At 42.7% G+C, this 25,806-nt stretch overlaps 1 protein-coding gene and 1 long non-coding RNA gene across 8 annotated transcripts in view; one reads left to right on the top strand and one right to left on the bottom strand.

Moving 5' to 3' along the window:
* Window positions 1–660: 660 nt before the first annotated feature.
* On the bottom strand, window positions 661–25,712 carry UFM1 (ubiquitin fold modifier 1). Of its 2 annotated transcripts, XM_074959942.1 has the most exons (6): window positions 25,619–25,712; window positions 25,471–25,527; window positions 21,978–22,035; window positions 11,015–11,054; window positions 10,534–10,566; window positions 661–2,847 (listed from the first exon to the last, which is right to left on the bottom strand). In XM_074959942.1, coding segments are annotated over exons 1-6 (258 nt in total). In that variant the 5' UTR covers window positions 25,621–25,712; the 3' UTR covers window positions 661–2,779. The 2 variants fall into 2 exon arrangements, with proteins under 2 accessions (XP_074816043.1, XP_074816047.1); XM_074959946.1 differs by lacking the exon at window positions 10,534–10,566.
* Window positions 25,091–25,806, top strand: part of LOC141991623 (uncharacterized) — a 60,103-nt gene continuing 59,387 nt past the window's right edge. For all 6 annotated transcript variants that reach the window (XR_012640420.1, XR_012640419.1, XR_012640418.1 and 3 more), the window contains exon 1: window positions 25,091–25,195. This is a non-coding gene — a long non-coding RNA (uncharacterized LOC141991623). The remainder of the gene's footprint in view (window positions 25,196–25,806) is intronic.

The following is a 25,806-nucleotide window of genomic DNA, read 5'->3' as shown; positions in this document are numbered from 1 at the left end:
AGTAAATTAAAATATTTGAAATGTATGTGTCCTAGGAATACATTTTCTGCATCAATTTACAAATCTAAGGACTGACCAAAGCTCTTTGGCAGAGAAGTTTTCATGGATTATAACATTGGCTCTTACATGCAAATATTGACTTGTCACAAAAAACCCCCCAAAACCAAAAACATCACACTTTTTACATTGAAAAATTATAGTTGCTTGAATATTTGAGACCTACTCAATGCACAAACCAGCCCAAGAATTGGCTGTGTGTGTCTGTTCACCAGAGGAGTGATCTAACACATACTAAAGTCAAGGCGAGCACTTCAATAAACTTTGGATTAGACTCCAAGGGGCAGATTTTCAAAAACAGCTCAACACTCACAATCAGAGCCAGATTTTACGAAGAGCTCAACTCCCATAACTAGCCAGATTCCAAAAGTACACACCACTTTGGATGCTGAGTTCTATACTAACCTCCTCTGAAAAATCTCACCTCAACTATGAATGCTGAGAGCCCCTGGAAATTTGTCCCTGGTTATTCCCTCTCCTCCCCGCCCCCAGTGTCAAACATAATTTGGTCATAACAAAATGGAAAATCACATCAAATCAGATTGCACGCCCACAAAGAGTTCAACAAGCCTTTTATTACTGATGCAACACATCATTTGCTTTAATGGTAAGGAGAGTTATGCCCAGGTTTAAAAGAATGTACTGCAAGAATACACACATGCAATACTACGTGATCATTCATTGTTCCAAGTTGCTGAGATCCTTTTCACAGTATTTACTCAATTTTCTTCGTTACAATTTGAAATAGGCCAAATCTGTTTATTAAAATGGTCAAGGTATCACTTGAGTGTATTTATAATAAAATGCATGTATAAAGCATTTGAAATTATTTTTTTAACCTAGTTCCCTTTATAAAACGCATAAAAAGATGCTGAAGCTTTTCAAGTGACCTTAGAATTTGGTAGGCTTTAAGCTGTATTGCACTTTGTACAGACAAGAAAACTTCTTGATTAGAGAAACTCCATGTTTGTTTTTTATGCTCTGATGGCAAGTGGTTTTCAGCTATCCAGCCAAACAGTCTTGAGGACAAAAATTAGAAGCAATTAATTCTGTTCACTCTAATTATATCGTGGCAATATATTAATAGAAGTTATGCACTTTGCCCTTTAAATCAACATACCATAAAATTTACTGTAATAGGGATCTCTCCATTTATAATGAATTTCAGAGTATACTGCTTAAAAGGTGTAAGTGCACAATTTCTAATTTATTACCACAATCTGATTGGGAAAATGATGAATAAACACAAGTTGCTTCAACTCTTTCTTTTCTCCCTCCCCTCCTTCCAGGACACTGTTTACTCTGCTAAAGGGAAACCAAAATACAGGCAGTTCAGACAGAGCTGAAAAATGCAGGAGTCTGTATGCCTCCTTCACATGTGAACATGTAGGGGGCCTCCACATGCGCATTTCTTCATTTCCATTAAGAAGGGGACTCGGGTGCCTGTGAATAGCATTAGCCACCATTACACCTTTCCGAGTCCCCTCTGGGTCTGTTTTCTGAATGAGATAAAGACATACATGACAAATACTTGTTTTTACGAAGTATTATTGTTTATTGTTCAATTTTTTGTAACCTCAGTAAATTAAATGTATGAGGATAGATAAAATGCAATAATGATTTGTTTGGCAAAATGCATACTATCTTGAAACAACAGTATATCATTGTGTGTCAAAACAAGACATACTGGTTTCTCCAATGTAGGTCAGTGGTTGATGTAACAATTTAACTTCAGACAATTTATAAACAAAATGCTTAATTTCTGAACATACAAACATACGAGTGATTCCAACACTGTTTTCCAAGTAACACATAGTAGCAACAAACTAAGACATTTTCCTCAAATAAATATGTTTGCTGATGAAGGAATGTAGTACTCAACCGATAAATCCCTATCATACAGCACATGGGATTCCCATGATTTGTGTTTTTACACCACCTTTCAGTTGAGGGCACTTTATTTAAAATGTTAAATCCAGCATCAGTGAAAATTTGTAAAAGCTAGTTTGACCAATGAAGCTCAAATGAAGATTTAACAAAAGTATATTTATTTTTCTTTAATTTTTTTCCAGTACCCTATGATTGTAGCCAAGTATTTACATTTCTTAGAAGTTCTCTGCATATTTCAGTAACAAGAGTCTGAAGTTTTCAAGATACCCCTTCTATTTGGACTGACAATTTTAACTGTGAGGAAAACTGTTTCTTTGAGTTTGACAATGTACATTATACATAATTCAGGGCTTAAACTTATGTTTTTTAGCTTTCAGTAGGAAAGCATTTCTCCTAATGGTCTCCTTTTCTAAAAATCAAACACAGCTTCTCCTTCCATGAAATGAACTTCTAAATACAGGATTCTGTTATTAATCCATCAATCACAGTTGTATGTTTCTACTGACAAGGTTTGCCCTTTTGTTTTCAATAACATTTCCTAAGAGGTTCTGTTAGTAAAAAGAAAGAGGTCCATCCTGCTTTCAAGAATATAGCATTACATCAGACCATTCTTCTGTTAGTAGATGAAGGGCCAGGCCAGCTTATGATTTGTTAAATGCTAACAGGGAAAGAAAATGAAAACTCTGTTTTTAATTAATTTTTAAATCCCAGGAAGTCATTGTAAGTAATTTTAAAACAGGCTGATTCATTAGTTGTACTAATTCCAAAATAAATATGACCATTTATTCTTTAACATGGTGATTTCACTTGTTCCAAAACCACTCAGTAGATATTAGCAGCTCCCAACACGATCTCTGGGAATAATCCGTAGTTCTGAACCATGCTTTAGGAAAACATTTCCTAAACAAAAAAAGAGAAAATTGGTCACCTATAGGTTAAATACACGTATGTGTTATCAATAAGAGCTCTTCAAGGAAATCAGTTACCAAAAGGTGTAAGTATGATCTTAGGAACAATAATATCATGTTTCAGTTTTCAATTACATAGTCAGAATGTCTCTTACCCATGAGAAACTGACTGTGTACTTTATAACATTTTCCAGTTCCTCTCACATACGCACAGTCTAATGAACACTTTGCAATTTAAAACAAAAAAGCCAGGCACAAGGTTACATATTAAGCTCATTAGTTAACAATATAAATTAATAGTTTCACCATGATTTTAAACATAACAACAAAAATTCAAGGAAAGAATAAAAAGCAAAGATATTGCAAATACAATATGCTTTCAAGGCCTCCCAGCATTATGTACAGCCTGCTGTGGCTGCTTTGTTCATACCATACATTGTGCACGGTAATGAGTTTTTAACGATGTAGATTAAGTAGTACAGTCTAGCTGGCTGTCACAAAAATTAAACAAAGTGCTCAAAACCGAACACCCTTGCCCTGCCCCGCCCCAGAGGCCCCGCCCCAGGTCACTCCATCTCCCCCTTCCTCCATTGCTCGCTCTCCCCCACCCTCACTCACTCGCTTGTTTTCACCAGGCTGGGACAGAGGGCTGGGGTGCGTGAGTGGAGGGGGGCTCTGGCTGGGGGTGCAGGCTCTGGGATAGAGGCAGAAATGAGTGGCTCAGTGTGTGGGAGGGAGCACCTGCGTGGGGCGGGGTTGGAGTATGGAGGGGGAGTGAGGGCTCCAGCTGGGAGGGTGGGCTCCGGGGTGGGGCTGTGGGTTCGGAGTGCGGGACGGGGCTCAGGGCTGGGAGTTGGAATGCAGGAAGGGGTATGGGCTCCAGGAGGGAATTTGGGTGCAGGAAGGAATTCTGAGCTGGGGCAAGGGGTTGGGGTGCAGCAGGGGGTGCGGGCTCTGGGAAGGAGTTTGGGTGTGGGAGGGGGCTCAGAGCTGGGGCAGGTTCCCGGCCAGTGGGAACTGCAGAGCCAGCGCTCGGGGTGGGGACAGCACGCGGAGCCCCCGTGGCCACCTCTATGCCTAGAAGTCGGAGGGGCATGCCAAATGCTTCCTGGGAGCTGTGCGGAGCCAGCCCCTCGCCAACCGGATTTTTAACAGCGCTGACCAATGCCGCCAGGGTCCCTTTTTGACCGGGTGTTCCAGTCAAAAACCGGACACCTGGCAACCCTAACATCACTGACACATACTCCCAACCTTAACTAGCTCAACATAATTTTTTGTTTGAATATAAATGTACTATCTTTCTTGAACAACAATGAAGCAGGAAAAGTCAGCTCCTCACTCATTAGCTTGTGTTTTCAAGAACTTTTTTCACAGGTGTCTAATGCATTGAGTCTTCTTACAGGTTTTTAAAGTTCTCCGAGCCTAAGGTGATCTTACTATGAATTTATATACAGGTACACATCTCTTGGTGGAGGTACAGGGCACAAGATGCCCTTAAACTCTGTACCAGCTACCCACATCATGGGAAGCAACACAAAGGGAGAAGCAGGTTCAGCAGAGTTGCTACTTCCACCGTTTTCTAGAGGTGCACTGAAGGGGGTCAGGGGGAGAGTGGGTGGAATCTTGGCTCTGCTCTTCCCACACACCCAAATGAACCTTGGCGGTGCAGTACATCAGGGAGATTCCACAGCACTGGGTATAGACTTGATACGGTTTAGGCCAATCTGGAGCAGCCAGGAGGCTGGAAAGTAGATTTTCAACTCCTCCATACTACTGTTTCTTACACTGGATGGTTTGTAATATCAAAACATAGTCCTAAATTAACTTAAATGTTACCCATTCTGTGCTCTATGAAACTCAAAGCAGTCAAACATCATTAAAATCAGATTTCCCTCAAAATTTTCTTCCCTATTGTCAACATATGTTATAGGTGACTACCTGTTCACAGGTATTTGCATATCAGGGAATAAAGCCTCAAATGAAAAAAGCTTTCTTGATTGGATGTTTAACCTCTCAAATGTGAATGTCAACCAAAGAGTCTGCTAGAGATGGCGATTAAAATATACATCTAAAACCAAAAATTAGAAAGCGATAAGTCATCTTGATATCCTGGTTTGTAAATAGAGCTATGAAAAGTGTGTGTGTGTGCGCGCGCACGCGCGTGTGTAAAAAGAGAGCGGGCAAAGTTTGACCAGTTCTATATTTGGTTGGAAGGGGGGAGGAGGAGAATGTGAAAATTTAGTCAAAACTTTTTCCATTTTTTTTCTTTTAAAACATTATGACCAGCTCAAACTGTAAATGAAATGAAGAAAGAAATCTAGTGGAGCCTTAAGAAATATTTATTTCAGTGGTTAGAAGTTGAAAGAATCATCTCTCTACATCTCTGCAGCAGTACTTTTTAATCTCTTTCCTGAGCAGGACATTGAAGAGAAAAACAGACTCACTCCTCTACTTTTATGTATTATACTAAAAATGTATCTTCTAGCCCTGTCAGCGGTTCCTCGTCTCTGCCTCTGAAAACAGAAAATTATATACTATTTTTGCGTGTCTCTTTTCCTCCTCCTTAATTCCTTCCTTCTCCTTCTCTCTCAGTCAGCTGTATTGTACGGGCAGCAAAATGAAGACCACTTTCCAATATCTTAACAACCTGCAGACAGTACACTTCAGAGATCAGGAATTTAGTAAATTTCACTTTAATGCTCACACATACAATAGGACAGGTTGGAACAATGCATCAGGAAAACCAAAGTAGGGAGGGAGAATAAAACAGAGAATAATGGTTGGACAGGGAATGACACAGACCACCACCACAAGGTTGGAGGTGGAAAGAAGATGAGATAACATGAGGAAGTAAAATGAGAGTGGAGGGGGAGTAACTGATAAAGGGACATAAAGGGTGGTGGTAGTGATGGTGGTGGAGAAATGAGACCACACAGGAAAAGAAAGAAAGACAGAGAAAACAAGGGCTGAGAGTAAGTCCACCTTTTAGGAAGCACTGTCCAATCCTTAGGTAGCTGTTCCAATCCAATGATAATACAAAAAACACAGGTACACTGAGACTGCAAACTACTAGTGTGACTGAGCAAACAAAACCTAGCTTCTGTAGAACCTTAACCACAATTTAAATGGATAGCAGGCCTATACTGCAGGTAGTGACAGGCTTTTCAGGAAGATAAAGCAGTTTTAAGTAAAAATATCTAACATTTAGGGAGTATTTCCTCTACAAATTTCAATTCTATTCCCCAAAAAATCTACCTACATGTGACAAATATCTAAGGCACTTATCCCTTGGTACTTATGTGTGAAAATATGCCTGTTACAAGTTCTCTCCCAGAAGCCTCAACATCACCTCTGCTAAGTGCTTGCTTTTATGACAGAGATCAAAATCTTTAACACTTGTCCAAGTTATCACTACAGTGGAGCAACATTTATCTGTTTCCCTTGAAGTTAAAACTAAGGGACACTTTAGGCACAGTGGCGGTGATTTAAAACATTCTATTTGTCCAGCCTACTGAGGGCTGGCAGATCCACGCACTTGGAGTGTCCTGCCACAAGCATATACTTTTAAGAGGTTTGCCAGGAGCATATACTGCTGAAGCACAAAAAAGCCAAAAGATTTTATATGGCTATTGTATTATTTTATGCTACTCACAAAGCCAAAGCACAACAAAGGAAACATGAAAATATAGCAGATTATATCCAAACACATTAGGGCTTGAACAATGAATCTGATACCCTGACGACTAAACACTCTAATCTGGATGAAATGTACTTGTGCCACTACAAACCACACACAAGCTGTACAAATGTTATTTAAACAGGCCCACATTTACCCCCATTCACACACCACTCACTCCTGCCCCTTTCTCCCTGCCTCTACCATTAATGCAACAGTGTTTTCTTTATAAAGGTACAGCATGCTTGCTCCCAAACGGAAATCTGTATGGGAGTTAATGCAGGTTGGATTGCTTTAACCCATGCTCTGCATCTTTTACTTCCCCCTCCCAAAATGGAGGTAACTCACAGTCAATGTGGGGGAGGAGGAGAGATTACATTTTGGTAGAATAACATTACTGTTGTTGGGGTGGGGAGACAGGGGAATGGCACGGAAGGACTGTGTCTTCTCATGGAATGACTGAGATCTGCAGGGATAACATTAAATTTTTTCCAATAGATCCTCACGTTCTGAGGTTTCTAAAGACTGAAACAATTGCTCTATCAAATGAGATTTTAAAGCACCAAAAGCATCTTAAATGAAAATATTAAAAACACGAGTTCTTGTATATCGGTAAGTACATGATTACTCCTGAGGGCATTCTGAGCTGAAACAATAAAAATCCTGCACCAAAAAATTAAAAATTCTGCACACAATATTTTAAAATTCTGCAAATTTTATCTGTCAAATAAACGTGGAGGCTTGAGCATGGCACTGGGGAGCACAGGCCACTGGCTGCACAGAGGTGGGAGATCCCTGTGCAGTTCCCCCCACCCCGAACTCAGCAGTGAGGCTGCACCCAACCCTGACACAGCACAAGGACTGGGCCTGCCCCAGAAACATCCCCACTCTGTGCAGGTGCACCAGGTGTGGGCAGGCAGGCTCAGCAAGACAAGGATCCAAGTGTGGAGGGGCTTAGTGTGGGGGCGATCCAGGTGTGGGTTGAAAGGGTTCTGTGTGGGGCAATCTGGGTGCAGGCGGCTCAGTAAGGGATCCGGGTGAAGGAGGGATCTGGATGTACAGGGGCTTGTTGTGGGGGGTTCTGGGTGCAATGGTAACGGGACTCTGTGGGGGGGGAAGGGGAAGGTGACTGGGGCTCAGCGGGGGCGGGGGGTGTCTGGATGTGGGGGTCTAGAGCTCTGTAGGGGGGGTCTGGTGGGAGGGGGGAATCAGTGGGGTATCCAGATGCTGGAGGAGTGTGGCTCAGTGTGGTGGGGATCCAGGTGCAGCTGACTGGGGCTTGGTGGGGTGGGGTTCCGGGTGTTTTGGTGGGGTGGTCCAGATGCGGGGGGAGTGGGGCTCATCGGGGAGGTTCTGAGTGCAGGGGAGTGAGGATCGACAGGAGGGTCTGGGTATGAGGGGGTCTCGATGCATGGGGATTGCGTGGATGGGGGAGCCACTCCTGTACAGGCATCCCTCCCTCTGCAGCTGAGGAGTGATGGGTGCAGGAAGCGGGGGGATGGGGGAGTTTGCAGAGCTTCCTGCAGTTGGGGGAGAAATCTGGGGGTGGGTCTGACCCAGCCCCAGATGCTATGGAAGGCAAGAGGAAATCCCGTTGTCCCCAGTCCAGCCAGGACTAGCAGCTGAGCCCATCACAGGGTAGGAAGCTGGGTCTTCCCCAGCCCTGCCTCCTGCACCACAGTGATTTACCTCTCTGCCAGCTGCCCTGGGCACCTGAAACATACTCCTGGGGAGGATCGCAATACCGCGCTTGTGGCTTCCCTTTGTTTCCCCATCAGAAAGTCATTTTTCTGTGGGGAAGCAAAGAAATCTGTGTGGGAAATAAATTCGAGCATGCACAGTGGCATAGAATTCCCCCAGGAGTAGTACATGATACCATGTCTATTGATAACCAACTTTGTCATAAGTCATCTAGGTTTACGTATGACCCATGACAACTGAAGCATGGGGCACTAAATACCAGTGAATGTGCAGAACCTACTGCTGATGAAGACTTTCAACACTTTCAGAAGGGCAATGTGCCAGCATTGCTTAGCAGCATCGGTACATATTTAAGAAACCGTCACCTGACGTTGACAATCTGGCTTCCGATCACCCTGCATCTAATCTTCCTTTTGCAGCTAAGAATCATGAGAAGATTGTGGTGAGAACTCTCGGTACCTAGATGCCTCTGATTTATTTGACCCATGTCAATTACGATATTGCTCTTGTAACATTCCGAGATGACTTTCTAGTGGTGATGGATGAAGTTCAAGTATCCATACTGCATTATTAGATTTATCATCTGCCTTAGATTCTCTAAGATTCTATCTTGTTCTCATAAGAACAGCCATACTGGGTCAGATCAAAGGTCCATCTAGCCCAGTGTCCTGTCCATCTAGCCCAGTGGCCAATGCCAGGTGCCCCAGAGGGAATGAACAGAACAGGTAATCAAGTGATCCATCCTGTCGCCCATTCTCAGCTTCTGGCAAACAGAGGCTAGGGACACTCAAAGAATGGGGTTGCATCCCAGCTCATCTTGGCTAATAGCCATTGATGGACCTATCCTCCATGAATTGATCTAGTTTTTTGGGTTTTTTTTAACTCTGTTTTAGTCTGGGCCTTCACAACATCCTCTGGCAAAGAGTTCCACTAGTTGACTGTGTTTTCTGTGAAAAAATGCTTCCTTTTGTTTTAAACCTGCTGCCTATTAATTTCATTTGGTGTAGTAAGGAGTAAATAACATTTCCTTATTTACTTTCTCCACACCAGTCATGACTTTATAGACTTTTATCATATTCCACCTTAGTTGACTCTTTTCCAAGCTGAAAAGTCCAAGTCTTATTAATCTCTCCTCCTTCTCATTCAGTGTACATATGAGGATGTTAGTGGACTATACCCTGATTCAGCAAGGTGCTTAAGTCCTTTGTGGGACTGGGCCTTAGTGGGAAATAAAGAGTTGTTGTATTTCAAATGTGCTGAAAACACCCAGCTTCATTTTTCTCTCTTTTGATCCTGAGTGGTTGTGTGTCTTCCACAACGTTTGGTGGAGACTGGGACACAGATGAGTTAGATCTGGCTGAGGCTCAATCCAGATAAGAAGGAGATGATATTGGTAGACTCGGTAAAGCAATCAGAAGATTTGGCAAAAGTCACAAAAGTCTTTCCAAAGTGGACCTTGCCAACATAAATCGTGCCTTTGTCACTTGGAGACTAGACTACTGCAATGTTCTCTTAAGGTTAAACCTTAAATTTATTTGTAAGGTAAGCTAGGGCAGAATGCAGCAGCCTGCTTTGTAAACAGAGCGTCTTTCCAGGCGCATACCCAATCAAGCCTCCAAAATCTGCACTGGCTGCCTGTGTGTTTCTGGGTGCAGTTTAAGATGTTGATTTTAAAATGACTTCAAAACTTCCTATTTGAGAGACCACCTCTCTCTCTGTGGCACATTGCCGCAGTTGAGATCAGAAGAAGTCCTTTAACTGGATCCCCCTCGATATGAGTGAGAGGAGACTGCTGGCAGGAATGTTTCCTTTTCCTTTGGAATGTTTCTCTCACCCAGTCCAAAGTAGCTTTAACCAGTTGACCTTCAGGGCACACTGCTAAATCTATTTAGAAAGGCTGCAGAAGTAGTAAATATTGCTGAGTGATGTACAGGGTAAGTTAAAGGTTGTTGTTTTTTCCCTGCATGGTTATTTAGTATTATATTATGGGGTTGCTATTTCTTTTTCATTATCATATTAAGTATTTATGCAAATATTAGCTGGAATATTAGCTAGGCACCTACTGTTTCACAGATCTAAATAAACAAAATATTGAGCAATAATTATATGATCTTAATGTTTGACATGAGGCTTTGGATGCAGTTTTCAGCCACTATTTAGTACTTCTGGGTCCCTATTTGAAAAGCTGTTAAAACTTGGATAAACTAGATGAGAACATAAGTCATTCACTGTGGTGCATCGTAACTGAATAAAAAATAATTCTTTTTCTTTTTTAACTGGACTTCACAAATAACTACTTACCCGCTGTCTGTGCAGGGTTTATTCCTATTCCATCTAAGTTTTAAAAACAAACAAACAAACAAAAACAGTTTGATTTAGGGGCTAAAACAAAAAAAGATCCAAGTATCTCGTAGTGTAAACTTACATCATTAAAATGAATGCAAAATATACAAGGTTCTAAACAATATACTGTAATAATTATTAAATATCAGTCTTTATTAATTTCCTATTGCCAAAAAGTATCGCTAGTCAGCTTTATTATTTACAGCTGATGATAAAAATTTCAGCATAGCGAACCACAAGATATGCTGTAGAATAAAACCTCTCAAATAGCAATAAAATATTAATGGCAAAACCCCATGCACCAGCATTATGTATAACAGTGAGGTATTATTTTTAAAGCTCATCAGTTTGTATGCTGGTTAGGTTATAGAGAAAACCTGCTTATACTTTTCTGGAATACAGGTTAACTGAATCAACAATATAAAAATAATATTCTTACCATTTGTTATAATAGCACTTGTTGCTGCAGGAACTTTGAACTAAAGGAAGCAAAAGTATGAGAAATTAGTTTTAAAGACAGACAACAAAGTGGAAAATACTACAGTGAACATTCAAACTCTGTTGTAATTTTAGATGCTTAGGCCTGTATAAAGAATAATTATGGGAAAAAATTCTCTTCAGATTTTATAGGACTATCAAAATAATAGTTTACAATCAAAGCTTATTATGCACTAAGAGGTTACATGGAACATAAAGTACACAGTGTTAAAACAGCTGATTAGATCTAACCATCTGAAAAAAAATCTGAAAATAATGTCAAAATTATGCTAATTGAAAAGTTCAAAAAATAATAATTCTGATAATACTGTAAGGAGCAGCACCAAAAATTTTGATGAATATGAGTAACTACTAAATTGCATACATTTCTGGAACAAATATGCAATTTTGTTTTATAATTTGCTTTAATTTCAATTGACCAAATATAGATGCCAGAACCTTCTGAAATAAAAATGGCCAAATAAAACCTTCAAACACTTACGTACATAAACAATTTCACGGAATCTACTCAGGTATCAATTCATGGACACAAAGTTAAGCGTGTGCATAAGAATTTGCAGAATTGGAGCCTTGGTCTTTGCATAAACGTGATTTTATTTTATTTTTTTAAAGACATGGCTATACCAAAAATGGCTGAAATCTGAAACGTACACAGTCCCGGTATTGAGAGCTATGGTGTTTTTCAGTGCATGAACAACTGTAAAATCATTTGTGTGCATATTTAGTAACATTTATTAAGAGCACAATGAGCGGAATCACAATACAGAGTTCCTGCTTGACTTGACTTGGGGCTGGGCAGGGATGGTCTGCTACTGAGACAATTTATGTGGGGGAATTTACAACCATTTCATAAACTGCTAACTCCTTTAAAAAAACCAAAAAAACCACCTGTCACAGATGGCCAGATAGAAAATAGACTCTATTCTGCACTTCTGACCTTATTTTCAGTAAGTCTTTCAAAAGTCTCTTGGATTGAAACACTCACTTCAGGCTACTTGATTTTTCTATATTAAGGTAATGCATTGAAAATAGTTAGGAATTTTGATGGACTACGATATTATTTTTATGTGGCAGTACTGTCCATAGGTCCCAGCCAGAATTGGACCCCATTGTGCTAGGTACTGTACAAAGATATAGTAAAATACAGTTCTTGCTTCAAAGAGCTTCCAATCGAACATCCCCATCCTGTAAACACACAGGTCCATAAAGTGACTCACAAGCTTAAATCTTTGAAAGATCTGATCCAGTATGCTCTGTTTCTGGACTCAAATGGTCTACCACATATTATGCTTAACATCAGGGTACAGGAGAAAATAGTAGGTGTGGACAAAGGGTTACTGTTACCAGAGAAAGTCACATTGATTCAAGCCTCCTTTTCGTTTTTTTAATCTGAGTCCTGGTATATATTTAAAATGCAGGTAAACATAGACAATAATATTTGTAAATGCATCAATGACAGGAACGGTCCCAGAAGACTGGAGAAGGGCTAATGTAGTGCCCATCTTTAAAAAAGGGGAAAAGGAGAAGCCAGGGATCTGTAGACCAGTCAACCTGACCTTAATACCTGGGAAGCTAATAGAGCAATGAATAAAATATTCAATTTGTGAATACCAGAAGCATGGACATATTAAGAACAAATCATGCCAAACCAGCTTGATTTCCTTCTTTTACAGGGTAACTGGTTTGGTGGATAGAGGGAAAGTGGTGGACATTAATATACCCAAACTTTAGCAAGGTTTTTGACACAGTCCCACATGACAGTCTAATAAGTAAGCTGAAGAAATGTGGGCTCAGAGGAACTGCCATTAAGTGGATACATAACCGGTTAAACAACCACAAACAAAGAGTCCCTCTGAATCGAATAATGTCAGATTGGAAGGAGGTCTCAAGAGGGATTAACAGGGATCTGTTCTGGGTCTGGAGTTATTTAACATCTTTATTAATGACCTGGATGTAGGACTAGAGAGCATACTGTTCAAACTGGCAGATGGCACAAAGCTGGGGATAGAGCTAAAATTCAAAGAGATTTTGATAAATGGGAGAACTGGGCTATAGACAACAAAATGAAATTCAACCAAAGACAAATGTACGGTGCTACAATTAGAGAAGAAAAACCAAATGCACAAATACAGAATAGGGGATAACCGGCTTGGCAGCAGCACTGCTGTAAAGGATCTGGAAGTTGTGGTGTATCACAACCACAACATAAACCAATAATGCGATGCAGTTGCAAAAAACAGCGGCATTGCATGCAAGTCACGGGAAGTGATAGTACCGCTCTACTCGGTGCTGGTTAGGCCTCAGCTGGAGTACTGTGTCCAGTTATGGTCACCTATGTATAGAAAGGATATGGAGAAGCTGGAAAGGATCCAGAGGCAAGCGATAAAGATGATCAGAAGGATGGAATGCAAGCCATATGAGCAAAGGCTGAAGGAACTGGGTAAGTTTAGTTTGGAAAAGAGGAGATTAAGACTGGTACATGACAGCGGTCTTCAAATAGTGGAAAGGCTGCCATAAAAAAAGTTGTTCTCTCTTGCCACAGAGGGCAGGACAAGTGGCAATGGGTTCAAGCTATAGCATAGCAGATTTAGATTACATCTCAGGGAAAGACTTCCAAACTGTAAGAACAGTAGGACAATGGAACAGACTGCCTAGGGAGGTCGTGGAAGCTCCTTCACTGGATGTTTTCAAAAAAGAGGCTGGATAACCATCATTCTTGGATGGTTTAGACACAACAAATCCTGCATCTTGGCAAGGGGTTAGACTAGATGACCCTTGCGGTCCCTTCTAACCTTATGGCTCTATGACTCTATAGCTCTCCCGTCGACATAAAAAACCACCTCAACGAGCAGTGAAAGCTATGTTGGCGGGAGAAGCTCTCCCACCAACAAAGTGCTGTGAACACTACAACTCATGCCGGCAAAACTTATGTTGCTCAGGGAAGTGTTATTTTCACACCCCTGAGCGACATAAGTTTTGCTGACATAAGCGGTAGTGTAGACATGGCCCAAGTCTATGACATCTGGGATGATAGGGGAAAGCAGCAGTAATCAGTGCTTATAGGGCTCCCAATGTTACTCATTATTTGCTAATGTTCCAAGGAACCGCTGAATTCATGCACCAACTATATGTAACGGAAAGGATACCGCTGGCTATCCCCAAAGAGCAACTGAGCATCCATCCTCTTACATCTCCTATATGACTGGTCTGTATATGCACCATCTCCAGTGAATGACTGAACATGCTTCCTTCCAGCCCAAGGCTACAGAGAAGCTGGACTTTCCCTGTAATGGCTGCTAGAGGTTGCAGTGTGGCTTGGCACTGGAACTGAGAGCAAGAAACCTGTCTGTCCTGTGCTCTCAGTGACACCTCTGTTGGCACTCAGCCAGTAAGAAGGTGGAAACTGCCAAATTCAAAAGCAGAGTAGACACAAGGCGGACTTGGGGAGAGAAAAGAGGAGATTTGGACAAGTAGTCTGACAAGACTGTGGCTGGAAGGAGAAGAGAAAACCAGAATTGTCTGAGCAAGGGAATAGGGTTGGCGGGTGTTGACTGGGAATGAAAGGGAGAGGAAGCTTGAACTGGAAGCTGTGGGGGATGGGAAAAGGGAAGGCTTTAATTGGTTGGGTAGGAAGGAAGGGCAGTTTGGAACTGGTTGGACAAAGAGACTAGGACTGGGAACTGGGGTAGGCAGACACTGAGATAACACGACATGAGGAAGTGGGGGGAGGCTGAACAAGGAGGCTGCATCTAGGAACCAGAGTGTGTGTGTTGGGGGAAGGGGAGACAGATCTGACAAGATGGGCTGTGAGGAAAGAACCTGGATTTGCTGGGCAAAGAGACTGGGATAAGACAGCGGGGGATACAGGGACAAGGAACCAGGGAGAAGGTGGGAGACTGAGACTGGATGAAGAATGCAGGGAGGGAGAATAGAACTGGGAGCCAGTGGAAGGAGAGAGACTGGGCAAGGAGAATGGGACTGGATCTTGGGAGGGGGAGTTTGGAAGTGGGATAAGGTAGATTAGAACCATCTGGACAAGGAAACTGGGACTTGAATGAGAAGCCTGAGGAGTAGAGATGGATTGGATAAGCAAGAGAAGAAGGACTGGGACAATGAGCCAGAGATGGGGAAAAGACAGGACGGGGACAGGTTGGAGGGGCAGGGGCATAAGGGGTCACGTTGGGGAAACAAGAAAAGTCTGCTCCTACTAGAGCACACTCCCCTCCAGAGCTTGAAATGGAACCCAAGGTTCCTATCCCAACAGTCCTCTGTTGTCTGAAAGTATGTGTGAAACCTACTGGCAAAGTGTCTCATCCCCATTTACTGCTGGCCCAGACAGAGGATGACAACTTACTACTACTAACAGTTACTTTGTTAGCTGAGATTGCAGAGATTTGCATGGTTGAACTATAAGGTTCAATCCTGTTGATGAATCATTGAGTGTCCATATGATGCCACATGATGGAATTTATGTTTGTTCAGTTTGCTTGTTTAAAAAACCATGCAATTACAAAAAAAGAAAAGGAGTACTTGTGGCACCTTAGAGACTAACAAATTTATTTGAGCATAAGGTTTCATGAGCTACAGCTCACTTCATCGGAGGCATTCCTGTAGCTCATGAAAGCTTATGCTCAAATAAATTTGTTAGTCTCTAAGGTGCCACAAGTACTCCTTTTCTTTTTGCGAATACAGACTAACACGGCTGCTACTATGAAATTACACACACCCACAAAAAATATACTTAAAAAAAACATTATTTAGATTGCTAAATCAAGCACTTAACAGTTAGGAAATGCCTCAATTAAAGTTTCCAGTGTAACCTTAATTGAGCCCCCTTGCGCATGTGCATTACTATACAGCCTTTAATTACATGATCACATACTCTTTTTACCATCGGATCCTTGTCTCATTCAATGCACTGGATGGACAGTGCTCAAATTAATACAAAGTATTGTATAGCTGTTCATTAATCTTTTTTATGTAAGGTGTGGCCATAGACCTCATTAAGCACACAATATTCAAACCCTGCTCTGAAGATACCTGCATGATTTTTTCTACGGCCCTCATCACGCTCGTATATGAGTGCTTCATAAAATTAATTTATCTTCACCCCTGTGAGGTGATGGAGTGGAATTATCTCCATTTTACAGATGGGAGCTGAGGCACAGAGACAGTAAGGTAAAAAGTACCCACCAATTTTGGGTGCTCAAGCTGAGATGCCTAGGACTTGATTTTTGAATGTACTTAACTTTTTATACCACTTTATATATTCAAGCACAGCTCCCTCTAGTTGTGAGCGATCAGCATTTTTGTAAAAGAGGCCCAAGATCTCAAGTTGGGCATGCAGAAAATGAGGAAAACATAATTAGTGACCACCTCTGTAAGGTTTGGTTTCAATGACTTGCATGGTAGCATCACACAGGAACCCTGTGGCAGAAGCAGGGATAGAATCCAGCTGCCTTAACCAGGAAACCATCCTTTCTCTTCTTACAGTTCCCTGTGTTATTCATTACTTTTCAATTCCTGCAACAATTGAGGCAGGGATCCTACAGACAGCAGCCTCCTTTACTACACTGCCCTGATTCATCTCCAGAACAGGAGATGTGCATTGAATGAGGGAGGGGTCCAGTGGAAAAAATAGTAGTGATCATGTAATGAAAATCTGTATCATAATGAACAGGGGGGCTAAATTAAGGTTGCACGAGCATTTTCTAACTTTTGAGTGCTTGACTTTGTAACTTGTTTTTAACAGAGCTTTTGTGTCCGAAATATGGATTTGGGGATTGATCCTGCTCCGTTAAAAAAAGCGGGAACCAGATCAAGACCTTTTTGCGGGAATGCCTATATTTCAAACTGTTGTGGGTAAATAACGTGAAGATCATATCTGATATTGTAGAAAAAGCCATCCAATTTTGCTGGACTTATGCTTTTTGAAAGCAAATACCATGTTTATTCTAGAAACGTCCACATTTGTATTCTTTGCAATATCTGTGGCAAAATAATGCTTAGGTATAAAAAGAATGGTTAAGTCTTGGTTTAAATACTTGCTTCACAGAGTCATACCAAAAAAAAAAAATCATATTGCTATGGGCTGAGTTAAACGTTGTTGTTATGGGTCAGGCATAACCATCTGCTATATATTCAGGATAAATACGAACAGGACATTGTAATCAAGTGGCTGAAACAATTAAGCTGACTTCACCCTAAACACAGGCCCATGTCTCCAGCCAAAACAAAGGCACATCCAAGCCACTCAGGAACATGAACTATGTGGACAGGGGCTCAGCTGGGCATCGTTTAAGGGTGTGTGTGCGTGTATGTGCACATGCGAGAGTGAGAAGCAAGACAGAGAGACCGAAGCAGCAAGAAAGTCAAAAGTAACAGAAGTGCTGGTAATGTGGCCCTGATGGAAAGCTAAGAAAGAAAACTATGTGGGCAAAGAGTGCTGGTGGCAAAGCAGGTATGGAAGTGCAAGTAATGAAACTGTCTCCTGCTGTTTGATTCCTATTGTATTCAGGAAAACAGGACTTTATGTATAATTTTTGTAAACAAACAAGATTGCATCAAAGAAAATACCTGTTTCTGTCATCAATTTCTCCTCCTACCTGCAACACCCCAAATTCAGCTAACAGCTTAGTCAAAAGGGGTAACAATATTAAAAGGTATAGTATTAAAAACATAACTCATATGAAACCTATATTTAAGGATTGATAACATCTTAATAAACTGAACAAAATATCTACATAGAATCATAGAATATCAGGGTTGGAAGGGACCCCAGAAGGTCATCTAGTCCAACCCCCTGCTCGAAGCAGGACCAATTCCCAGTTAAATCATCCCAGCCAGGGCTTTGTCAAGCCTGACCTTAAAAACCTCCAAGGAAGGAGATTCTACCACCTCCCTAGGTAACGCATTCCAGTGTTTCACCACCCTCTTAGTGAAAAAGTTTTTCCTAATATCCAATCTAAACCTCCCCCATTGCAACTTGAGACCATTACTCCTCGTTCTGTCATCTGCTACCATTGAGAACAGTCTAGAGCCATCCTCTTTGGAACCCCCTTTCAGGTAGTTGAAAGCAGCTATCAAATCCCCCCTCATTCTTCTCTTCTGCAGACTAAACAATCCCAGCTCCCTCAGCCTCTCTTCATAAGTCATGTGCTCTAGACCCCTAATCATTTTTGTTGCCCTTCGCTGGACTCTCTCCAATTTATCCACATCCTTCTTGTAGTGTGGGGCCCAAAACTGGACACAGTACTCCAGATGAGGCCTCACCAGTGTCGAATAGAGGGGAACGATCACATCCCTCGATCTGCTCGCTATGCCCCTACTTATACATCCCAAAATGCCATTGGCCTTCTTGGCAACAAGGGCACACTGTTGACTCATATCCAGCTTCTCGTCCACTGTCACCCCTAGGTCCTTTTCCGCAGAACTGCTGCCTAGCCATTCGGTCCCTAGTCTGTAGCGGTGCATTGGATTCTTCCATCCTAAGTGCAGGACCCTGCACTTATCCTTCTTGAACCTCATCAGATTTCTTTTGGCCCAATCCTCCAATTTGTCTAGGTCCTTCTGTATCCTATCCCTCCCCTCCAGTGTATCTACCACTCCTCCCAGTTTAGTATCATCCGCAAATTTGCTGAGAGTGCAATCCACACCATCCTCCAGATCATTTATGAAGATATTGAACAAAACCGGCCCCAGGACCGACCCCTGGGGCACTCCACTTGACACCGGCTGCCAACTAGACATGGAGCCATTGATCACTACCCGTTGAGCCCGACAATCTAGCCAGCTTTCTACCCACCTTATAGTGCATTCATCTAGCCCATACTTCCTTAATTTGCTGACAAGAATACTGTGGGAGACCGTGTCAAAAGCTTATTTCAGATGGCATGCCTACTAAAAACATAATTTAGAAATCAATTAGTTCTCTACCTCTAGAAACACGTTGTAAACTATGCTTTTTTAAAATTCTAAACCAGCACTTGCATGTTTATTCTGACGGGATACGGATATTCTGTATGTTATCTTAAAAAATTCCCTCCACAGTAAATGAATGATTCATCTATTCAAATGACTGAGTTAACATTAAACTAAGTGATTCAAGGAGTATAGTCCATTTATAAAGCCAGAAACCAGGTCTTGTTCTTTTCAGTGCCAAATACATGCAGTACCTGTGGTCTGAATTAAAAATTAAATTACCCCTCTCCCCTTCCCCAAAGAATGTAACTAATAAGCAAGGAAGCAAAGTCTTTTTATTCTATATTTGTATAGCACGTAGCACACTGGGGTCTTGGGTTCATGACTAGAGCTCGTTGACCCTATTGTAGTACAAATAAATATTATAAATAACAATAACCAAAGACAATGCAGTATTTTTAAAAGTGATCATTTCATTATTTCCTCCTCCCCTCAATAGATCCTTGTACCAGTGTGTGAAAGAACTAATCATTGTCATATTGTATTATAGGTGGCTTCCAAAAAAACCTATAAAAATATCAAAACTTATCTTTTAAAAATAAAATGTTTTCTTCTGTGTGCGCTAAGTGGATTTATATAACTGAACTCTAATGATACGTGGGGTACAAGAGCCCACTACAACAATTGTTCTTCATTTTCCCTCCTCAAAACAGCTGTAATTATCCCTCTAGGTTGTAAACCTACACAAAGGGGATGATTCAAAGCCCACTGATGTCAACAGAAAGACTCCCGTTGATTTCAAAAGGCATGATCCAAAGTACATAAATACACACTAGTTGCAACTGTATGTTGTTTAATGGGACCATTTTAATAACTAATACTTTCCTAACATGGCTGTTTTTAAAGCATGGGCTTCTAGTGTACACAAAAGCCTTTGAAATGGAAAAGACCTATAAAAGTCTGGTCTACACTTAAAAGTTTTACTGGCATAGCCATTTTGGTTAAGAGTGTGTGTTTAAAAAAAAAAAAAAAAAAATCACACCCCTCACCAACATAGCTAAGCTGACAAAAGCCCTACTTTGGATGCACTTATACCATCAAAAAAGTTGTTTTGCCAGTATAGCTTATTTTGTTTGGGGAACTGGTATAAGCCAGGGGTTGGTAATCTTTGGCACCCGGCCCACCAGGGTAAAGCCACTGGCGGGCTGGGCCAGTTTGTTTATCTGGCGCGTCTGCAGGTACGGAGCCAACCCGGGCAGGGTTCGCCATTCCCAGTCAATGGGAGCTGTGGGAAGCAGTGGCTAGCACATCCGTTTGGCTTTACTCTGGTGGGCCGGGTGCCAAAGGTTGCCGACCTCTGGTATAAGCTATACTGGCAAAAGCACTCTTTGGTGATGCAAATTGCATCTCCAGTAAGAGGATCTTCCTGAACAGCTATACCGGCAAACCCTTTCTAATATGGAATGGCCTATGTCATCAAATCCATTCCCTCTTCCAATACATTATTATTTTTTCTAGTACATGTCCCAAGGAGTAAAGTGGGATTGTACTTGAGTGGCTAGCCTGAGCCACTGCAGCCATACTGTTATTTTTAGCCATTTTTATCCATCTAACCAAGGCAGAGAGAGAGAATAAGGGTTTGACTACACAGGAAAGGTTTACCAGTTATATGGATATAATTATACCAGTATAGTTAAACTGATACAATTACACCCAGCATAGCTTCTTGTGTGGACACTCTTATTCCTGAATAAGAGTATCCACAGAAGCAGCTATATTGGTGTAATTGTATCAGTTTAACTATACAGGTACAATAATTCAGGAATAATACAATATTCAGGAATAAGAGTGTCCACACAGCGAGTTATACTGGTATAACTATATTAGTGTAAGGGTATGACTACACTGCCCATGTTACAGCGACGTGGGCAGTGTAGTCAAGCTTTATTGCCAGGGAAGAGCTCTCCTGGCAATAAAAAATAACTACCCCGAATGAGCGGTGATAGCTTTAATGGTGGGACCACGGCTCCTGGTGATAAAGCGCTGTCTATACTGGTGCTTTTCAGCCCTACAACTTTTGTCGCTATGGGGTGTGTTTTTTCACACTCCGAACGACTAAAGTTTTAGCACTGAAAGTAACAGTGTAGACACAGCCTAAATTCACGTCTTACTTTATACTTGTATAAACTTTCCTACAATGGCAAGCCAACAGTAACTCGCTCAAGATCACACAGGAAGTTTGTGGCAAAGCAAAGAACTGAACCTGGAGCTCCCAAATCCTAACCTGGCACCCTAACCTCTGGACCATCCTTCTTCTCTACTCCTCCTTAGAGTTTATACCCTTCAAATACTTATAAGCTATGCCTCCACCTTAGTCATCACTTAGCAATTTATACACATTTCTCTGGTTCTTTCTTCACATTTATCCCTCCAGCCCCTTCATCAATTTTACTTTCTCTGAAATCCCTCCAAACTATCACTTTCCCTTGAGTAAGAGAAAGGTCAAAATATCATAATATTCCAGGTGTAGATTCACCAAAGCAAAGTAGAGACGCACCATTTCCCCACTGAACTGTGATGTGGCACTTCCTCATACGCAGCCCAAAACAAGTTTTAATGTGTTACAGCAAAAAAGCCAACGACATTTTGTTGTCCACAATCATTACTGCTTACCAGGTTTCTCTCTTTCATTAATTTAATGTTTACTTCCTATTTTCTATCTCTACATATTTTTAAATCATACACACACACATTTTACACCCATGTAATACGTTATGGATCAGATATCACTTTTTATTATTTTAAAAAAGAATAATTATGTAACTGCCTTGATGAAATTCCAATGAGCTCTTTCAATAAAAGCAAACTTCCAACATGAATCATTCTAGACCCAGCTATCTATAATTTCACACAAAAATTTACACGAGTCTTGTAATTTAACTCTTTGGTTATTGATGTAAACATTGTCACAATTCAACACTTACTTCTTCTGCAGCAAACTTCAAGACAGCTGTGAAAGGTGTATTTTCAGGCACACTTAACCTGAAACAAAGAAGAGTTAATAGAAAATATGATTTCTAGACCAAATTAGAGACTAATTCCAATGGTTCTAAAAGTTATTGATTATAATTTCACTGAAATCAATGGGAGTGCCCAATGATAAGGGCCTAAAACACAGAAAGAAGACTAGTACATTGCAAAAAAATAACTGAAGTTTTTATTTTTAAATAAATTATTACAGGCATTCCAGAAGTCATGTCAACATGTTTACCACATAAGACTTGTGGAAGACTTCCCAGTATCTACTCTCCATACCTTTTTGTGTGTGTGAGATTACATATTCAACTTTCCCCTACCAACAGCCTGATCTTGCAAACACTTACTATGGGGCTTGGTGTTTAATACCATGAGTAGTACCACTGATTTAATAATAAGACCTCAAAAACCATATTGTGGTACCAACATGATGAGCAATATGGCCATTTACGAACTCAGGGCTTTAGTGAAGATGCTACTACACCGACGGAAGAGATTCTCCTGTTGGCATAGTTAATCCACCCCCGCAAGAGACAACAGCTACGTCGATGGAAAGGCACTGTCTACACTGGGGTTTAGGTCGGTATAACTATATTGCTCAGAGGCATGCATTTTTTACATCCCTGAATGATGTAGTTATACTGATGTAAGTTTGTAGTGTAGACCTGGCCTCAGTGCTACATCATACAGATTAATGAGGAGTCCTGTGCGTCATTCCAGCCCACAGTGATGATACCTAGATAAATAGACCAGGAGCAGTAGAAAGCTATATACCATCTTTAAAGAACACATCTGTCTGATAGGAAAGAAGATAAGCGCTACCCTTTTCTGCATCTGTAAAGTACTGTCCAGGTGACAGTAATAAAACAATTTAAATTCAGCCAGATCAGAACCAAGTATCATTGAACCACACCCTAATTCTGCCTATTTTTAAACTTTATCTAGTTATAAGGAATACCACTCATTTTAAACCATATATTAATTATTATTACTTAGGCTATATCTACACTACAAGGTTAAGTCAATGTACAGCCACTATTGAAATTAAACCGCTGTTGCATGTCCACACTATGCTCCTTGTATCAGCGGAATGCATCCACAGTAGCAGTTCTTACATTGATGCAGAAAGCAGTACACCGAGGGTGGCTATCTCACTGGGTAATTGACCACAGGGTGTTTTGGAAAGAGTTTGCAATGTCTCATGGTGGCAAGTTCAGCATCACATGATGCAGGTTTCACTGACCCATCATTCCATGGGCATCCTACTAGATTTCCAGCTGCTGTTCAACTGCCCTGGTAATCTGTGAGCCAGCCATCTGTGTCAGAAAGCATGGAACCTGCACTGCTCTTCAGTATTGTGCTGTGTGTTATGAACACAAGGCTATAAGAGGAGCTCAACAGGGGAGGAGAGGCACAATTCACCATCATCCTGACTCCAGCCCCCTCCTTGTAGAAGAAACATGTCTTCGGCTCTGCACCAGAAGTGACTATTTGCCTCCCATGTCTTCTGCTGAGTTTTACACAGCATTGCTGTGTGTGTGTCCTGTCGTAGCCCTTCCTCATACCCCTCGATGCTCCAAGCAAGTTCCTGCAGCTGGACTGGAGCTGTGCCTGCACAGCCTCCTCTCCCCACAGACCCAGCAAATCCACCACCTTCAGACAGGAGCGTGTTTGCTGTGTGGAGCTGGCATGCTCAGCTGGGAAGTTGCTATGAGAGCTCTCCACATCCAGCAAACAGGAAGAGCAAGTTCAAAACTTCCCAGGGCTTTAACAGGGGTGGAGTGTTCACCTGTGTACCTGGCTGCAGGGAAGCGGAGTTCAAAACGATGACCAGAGCGGTCACAGTGGACATTGTGGGATACCTCCTGGAGGCCACTTATGGTGATGTAAGCAACACACTGTTTACACTGACACTGTGTTGCTCTAACTACGTCTCTCTAAGCTTTAAGTCTCTCGTTGAGGTGGTTTTATTATGTAGGCATAGCAGGCAAGTTAAAGTGGCAGGAGCACTGCAGTGTGTACACCTCCATAGTTAGTTTGACATAAGCTGCCTTATGTCGACAAAACTGTGTAGTGTAAACATGGCCTTAGTAAACTACACAAAAACATCAATTACAAATAACTGTGCAACAAATCAGTCCCATAAGAATGCCATTTCCATCTGTGCTATACTTGAAACTAACGTTCTTCAAAGCACAGACAAAGCAGCAGATGTGGAGCAGTGCCCACATGGAATGAAACGGAAGCTACAGACATGGGGCAATACCCACATGGAAAGAGAAGGAGGCTGAAGTGGCACAAGCACTCACTCTCATGTGCTTTGCTGGCTTGTTCTTGTTCACATGCTCAGGGTCGAACTGACTGCCATATATGGGGTTGGGAAAGAATGCTACTCTGAAACCCCCCAGATCAGTGAACCTAGGGGGTTTTCACATTCCTGTGCAGCATGGGGTATGGGTCACTTCCCGAGATTACCTGCGTATATCTCAATCAATTTTCTGCCATTGGGGGGCCCTCTGGCATCAGTGCACTTCAGTCCCTCCTGTTCTCTGCCTGTGGCATAGAACAATCTAGTCTCCTGTGGGCTGCGATACTTTGATCTAATTTCAGTTGTTGGGTTTAGTGTGTGGTGATGGTGAACTATGCTCTACAGGAAATCAGACTACGTGATCTGGTGGTCTCGTCTATCCTTAAACTCTGTGACTATAGGCATGAGGCAGTGTCTACGTGGACAAAGAAGTATGTGGGAGTGAGCAGTGCTCATGGGTCCAGGGGCAGTGCCTGTAGGCAAGACAGGTGGGTTGGGGGCACAGCTAAGGGAGGCTTGCAGACAGTATCAGTGGGCAGGGGTGGATCAGTGTCTGGAGGTAGTGTCTGGGGGCACGGTGGTGACCGGGGGCATAGTGTCCATGGGCAGGGAGAGAGAGTTGGAGGAGCAATAGCCATGAGTGGGGAAGGTCGATGGCAAGGGGGTTGGTGTGAGGGGGCCGTGCCCACTGGCCTGGGAGGAGCTGGTGTGGGGAGGCAGTACCTGTGGTCAGGGTGATTGCGGGGCTGGAGTAGGGAGGGAGGCGGTGCCCATGGACGAGGCACAGGAAGTGGCAGCAGGGAGATCGGTGGCAAGAGGCTGGCATGGGGGGCAGTGCCGAGGGGCTGACATACAGGGGTCAGTGCCTGGGGGTGGGGGAGCTGGGGAATGTTGCCCATGGGCAGGCCGGGGTTTGACGGCGGGGGGGGGGGGAGAGAAGGGGGCTGGTGTAGAGGACAGTGCCCAGAGGCGGGGTGGCTGGGGGCATAGGGTGTGGGGGGTGCCCACGGGCCAGGGAGGGGGAACAGTGCCCGTGCAGTGGTGCCCATGGGAGGACGGGCAGTAGGTGCGGGGGGAGTAGATGTGGCAGCGCATGCGCACAAGGCATGAGGCGGCGGGGGGGGGTCACTCACACTTTGTAGGGCAGCCGCGGGTCCGAGGTCAGCGTGATTTTGAAGGTGACTTTCGACCTGGGGAGGCAGAGGACAGAGCGTTAGAGGCGGCGGGGCAGGGGGAGGCCGCGGCGGATGGGGGAGCCGGGGGGGCGTCCGTGTCACTCACATGATCCGGCCCGGGCCCAGGAACCGCCGCCACCACCCCCAGGCACACGTCAGCCGCCGCTGCGCCGGCCGGCCGGGGGGTCCTTCGCCCCGCTTCCGCCCCACCCGAGCTGCCCGGCCGCCGCCTGAACAAAACCGCCACGGAGCAAGCGGGACCCTGAGCCGGCGGGGGCGGGGCCAGGGAGCGGG

The sequence above is a fragment of the Natator depressus genome, chromosome 1 (genome assembly GCF_965152275.1).
Source record: "Natator depressus isolate rNatDep1 chromosome 1, rNatDep2.hap1, whole genome shotgun sequence".
Taxonomy (NCBI): Eukaryota; Metazoa; Chordata; order Testudines; family Cheloniidae; genus Natator; species Natator depressus.
Note: the sequence above shows the minus strand (reverse complement) of the source record. Positions and strands in the feature narration are given on the sequence as shown.